At 34.5% G+C, this 4,774-nt stretch overlaps 1 protein-coding gene across 6 annotated transcripts in view; it reads left to right on the top strand.

Moving 5' to 3' along the window:
- LOC144978066 (rho GTPase-activating protein 190-like) overlaps positions 1-4,550 on the top strand; it is a 96,006-nt gene extending 91,456 nt beyond the window's left edge. For all 6 annotated transcript variants that reach the window (XM_078923587.1, XM_078923583.1, XM_078923582.1 and 3 more), the window contains 2 exons: positions 2,930-3,035; positions 4,276-4,550. In XM_078923587.1, the coding sequence (XP_078779713.1) occupies positions 2,930-3,035; positions 4,276-4,465 (296 nt within the window). In that variant the 3' untranslated portion in view covers positions 4,466-4,550. The remainder of the gene's footprint in view (positions 1-2,929; positions 3,036-4,275) is intronic.
- Positions 4,551-4,774: the final 224 nt, after the last annotated feature.

Here is a 4,774-nt window from a genome sequence, read left to right as displayed (position 1 = left end):
TCCCTTTGGGCGAATTTAACTAAAGACAAAATTAGCAAACTTCAGGTTGCTCAAAATAACGCAGCCAGGCTCATTGTACGCAATAACAAAAAATACCCGTCAGCAACTCTTCTTCTCCGTGAGTTACATTGCCTTCCTGTTGAAAAAAGAGTTGCCTATAAGATTTGTACTGTTGTCTACAAATCCCTAAGCACGAACAGTCCCTCCTGTATTAAAGACCTTCTAAACATATATGTCCCCAATAGAAACTTGAGGTCAAGCAATGACCAATCAATCCTTGTCAAACCTAAGCCATTGCGTAAAATAGGTGAACAGTCTTTTCAATTTTCGGCCCCCCATTTTTGGAACTCTCTCCCGTCACACGTGAGATGCTCGGATTCGTTGACAACGTTCAAATCTCGCTTAAAGTTTTATCTTTTTACGTCATAATGTTGCAATATTATTTTCATATTTTGTTGTTGTTAAATTGAATTCGTATCACGTTTCCTTCACACTTGTCTCACTGTAATATGTTTTGTTTTATATCACTGTAAAGCGCTTAGAGCCTGTGACAACGGGGTAAAGCGCTATATAAATGCCATTTATTATTATTATATATCTGTTTTCCAACATGCTTTCTGTCTTTGTCTTGGAATGAGATTACTTGGTTTTGTCCTGGCCCTGGCCAGAGTCCTAGCTGGGAGGCAAACAGTCAAATGCATAGTTATTGTTTTGGGAGATGATATTTTTTTCCTTGTAAATCATCTCTCCGTTATGTATTATTATATTCGTTATTTTCAAAGTATAATGTACGCATTTGAGTGTATTCCTCTTTGTTGAATTTTGTGCTTGTGTCCGGATGAGACTTATAGGTGATCTCAAACTAAGTACATTGGTGGTATGCTGTTGGAATCTACATCTGATCCCTATTTGTTCCCAATTCCCCTATGTCTTACTTTCTCTTGGATGCTTCAATTGTAATTCTAGAACTTTTTACTATCCCATTTTCTTCCTTTTTACTGGCGCTGATATAACCTAAATGTGTTGCAAACGCTGTAAAACCCTTAAAATTTAACTAAACTGTATGACTATGAAAAGAGAGAGAGAGAGAGAGCTGCACTGACATTTGCATGTACAGTACACTTTAGTGAGAGATAGTGTCAGAAATCAAAGATACCCTTTGTCTCATGTATTTGTTGGTACGAGGTCAACACAGTTTTTTCTGTTGGCCATGTCTATAGAGAGTATGAAGTTGACGTCACTCAGGCCTTTGTTTTTGCTTTTTGCCATCCTTGTTTATGAGTAATTTTCACTAAACTGAATTAACCTGACAATAAAACATTAAGGTTACACATAGTTTTCTGTGTTGGTCCATTATACTTCCGGATGGCAATGTTGCGAGTTTCTTAGCCAAGTGCATACTATCTATAGGTTTGAACCCTCCACCAACAACTTTAACTACCCCCACTTAACCCTCTTTGATGGTATATCTGTCTTCCCCCCCCACAACTCAAACTGTTGAATTTTTACACATGCCCTACATATTCCACACACATTTGATCAATAGGTGTGTAGTGTTGTGTGTTTTATTTGTGGAAAATGTTGTCAATTCACAGATGTAAGAATGACAGCCAGAAGCAGGCACGGGATCCGTATTTCATTGTCATGAATAGTATATGTCTGATTTGCACCTACGAGTTGTCAACATGTAAATTAGTATTGGCATGTTTTTTTAAAACTGTGCTCAAAATGACACGAGCGTTACACCATAATAACAACGTAACAACTGTCACAAGACTTATTTTCCACCCAGAGTCAACACCACATCCTTGTCTTACTGTAATATGTTTTGTTTTATATCACTGTAAAGCGCTTAGAGCCGGTGACAACGGGGTAAAGCGCTATATAAATGCCATTTATTATTATATTGTCTATCTCAGGTCAACCAATAAATGACCAAATAAATAAATAGATAAATAGAAATTAAAAAAAAAAAGATAACAACAAGAAATGAAGTGAGTAGGAAAGTGCCAGAAGACAACAGAGAATAAAAATGTCGCCCCCACGATGGGGACTCGAACACGCGACCTTACTGGTACGACAACTCTGCCTGGCCGGGGAGAGCGTGACTCTACCGTATTAGCTATCCACCGCCACCGCGAAATTTTAATTCTCTATTGTCTTCTGGCACTTTCCTACTCACTTCATTTCTTGTTGGCTTCATGTAGCAAGTTTAATAGAAACAATCCCTCTTAATTTCATATTAGGAGTGGAATTATATATTTAAAAAAAAAATCTCTGTGTGAATGTGTGGTTTATGGAATGTTATATGCTTTTATTTTCCTTTCTTTCTTTGTTTTAAAATTTTTAAAATTTGTTTTATTTTAAATCAAATTGTCAGAAACTGGTCAGGTTAAAATTCATTTTTTTTTCATATGCAACGTTTGTGATGTGAAAAGGAAGTAGGAGGAGGGTTTTTAAAATTTTTTTATTTTGGAACGGGGGAAGGTGTTATAAAATAAAGTCCAGTGACTTTGTATTTAAATCTTCCACACTGGTATGAATGGCCCAAAAATAAAAATATAAAAGTCTGAAATTCATTCATATATTCATTCACTTATTTAATTCATTCATTCATTCATACATCCATTCATTGATCCATCAATCTATTCATTTATTCAATAATATATAAGGGACAGCTCATCCAATAGAGTCACAATCTTCCCGGCCAGGCGGAGTTGTCGTACCAGTAAGGTCGCGGGTTCGAGCCTCCATCACAGCCACAAAGTTTTTATATTTTCTGTTGTCTTCTGGCACTTTCCTACTCACTTCATTTCTTGTTAATATATATTATTTTGTCTTCTTTCTTCATTTTTCTTAATCTTAATATCCCCAAAAAACTGTCATTTGAAACTAATTCTTTTTCCTGCCAATCATTTTTAAATTGCAGAAATGGGAGACAAGACCGTTCGCCTCCTGATGCTGCGCGGAAACATCAAGAAATTGCCAGAGCAGAATTATGAGTTACTCAAATACATTATGACTCATTTGTTCAGGTATTTCTTCCCTATTTTAGATTCGTTTCTGTAGATTTACTGTAATCGTTATTGTTATTGTTGTAGCTGCTGCTGCTTGCTGTTAAAGTTGGCAGTCATTTCTTAAATTTTAAACCAGCGATTTTGGAGTCTTGAGTGAGCTAATTGCAGTTCATTCAGCCGTACAGTTATTCATTAGTCTATAGCACAGTAAATTTCACCACATACCTAATTATCTAGTCACTGAAGGTATTAAAGTATTGAATTGATAATACTGGCCCTTTGCGAAGGGAGTGCCCTACCAACTTAGCCGTTTGGACTTCTTGTACACATGTAATTCAAAGAAGAGGAGGGGTTGTGGGGGGGGGGGGGGGGGGGGGGTTTAGGGGTAGGTAGGAGAGGAATGTTTCAATGTTCCATTTACAAGAATGAGATTTTTTTCCCTCTTGAAATTTCAGGAATTTTAAAAAAGAAATTATTATTATTATTATTATTATTATTATTATTATTATTATTATTATTATTATTATTATTATTATTATTATTATTATTATTATTATTATTATTATTATTTTTTATTATTTTTTTTTTCCTTGCAGTCAGGGGTTATTTTGGATAATTTGGATTTTTTTTTGCTCTTACTCGTTAAATCTACGATATATTTTTGCTCCTCATTAAATCTACGATATATTTTTGCTCCTACTTGTTAAATCTATGATATATTTTGCTCCTCCTCATTAAATCTATGATATATTTTTGCTCCTCCTCATTAAATCTACGATATATTTTTGCTCCTCCTCATTAAATCTATGATATATTTTGCTCCTCATTAAATCTACGATATATTTTTGCTCCTCCTCATTAAATCTATGATATATTTTTGCTCCTCCTCATTAAATCTATGATATATTTTTGCTCCTCCTCATTAAATCTATGATATATTTTGCTCCTCCTCATTAAATCTACGATATATTTTGCTCCTCCTCATTAAATCTATGATATATTTTGCTCCTCCTCATTAAATCTATGATATATTTTGCTCCTCCTCATTAAATCTATGATATATTTTGCTCCTCCTCATTAAATCTATGATATATTTTGCTCCTCCTCCTTAAATCTATGATATATTTTTGCTCCTACTCATTAAATCTACGATGACCCATTTCTTACATTTTAGATATTTTTTCCTTGTTGCATTAAAATATTTTCATTTATTGCTTTAATTCATTATTTAATTGTTCTTCTCCACACTCTCTTCCAGAGTGGCTCAGAACCAAGAGCACAATAGCATGAGTAGCAGCAACTTGGCGAAATGTTGGTGGCCCACGCTGCTAAGGTTGGAGTTCAAATCCTACGAGAAGATGATTCAAGGCACCCAGATACCAGAGGACATTGTGCATGCCTTGATAGAACAGGCACAGTTCTTTTTCTATGGAGGAAATGAAGTATGATGTTAAAGAAAGAAAAAAACCCCCAAAAAACAAAACAAAATTTTACTGAATTGTTCTACAGGGTGAGGTAAAGAAAAAAACAAAACACCAGCCTATAATAATAATGGTCAATTCGAAGAGATTTAAATTCCTACTTCGTGTTCATTACAGTTTTTTTCCCCGTTTATTCTGTCCACTAACAAAACACATTATTTTGTTTTTTAAAAAAAAAAAAACAACTTTTTTTTGTAGTTCACATTTTGGCCTGAAAACGTTGACATAAAAATCAGTCTGTCAAGATGGCCTCCAAGATATCAAAAAGTCTCAAAA

This window comes from Berghia stephanieae, chromosome 8, assembly GCF_034508935.2.
Source record: "Berghia stephanieae isolate SIO BIC M18660-M18661 chromosome 8, UCSD_Bste_1.3, whole genome shotgun sequence".
NCBI lineage: Eukaryota > Metazoa > Mollusca > Gastropoda > Nudibranchia > Aeolidiidae > Berghia > Berghia stephanieae.
The sequence above is the reverse complement of the archived record's forward strand: the minus strand, read 5'-3'. Positions and strand labels throughout refer to the sequence as shown.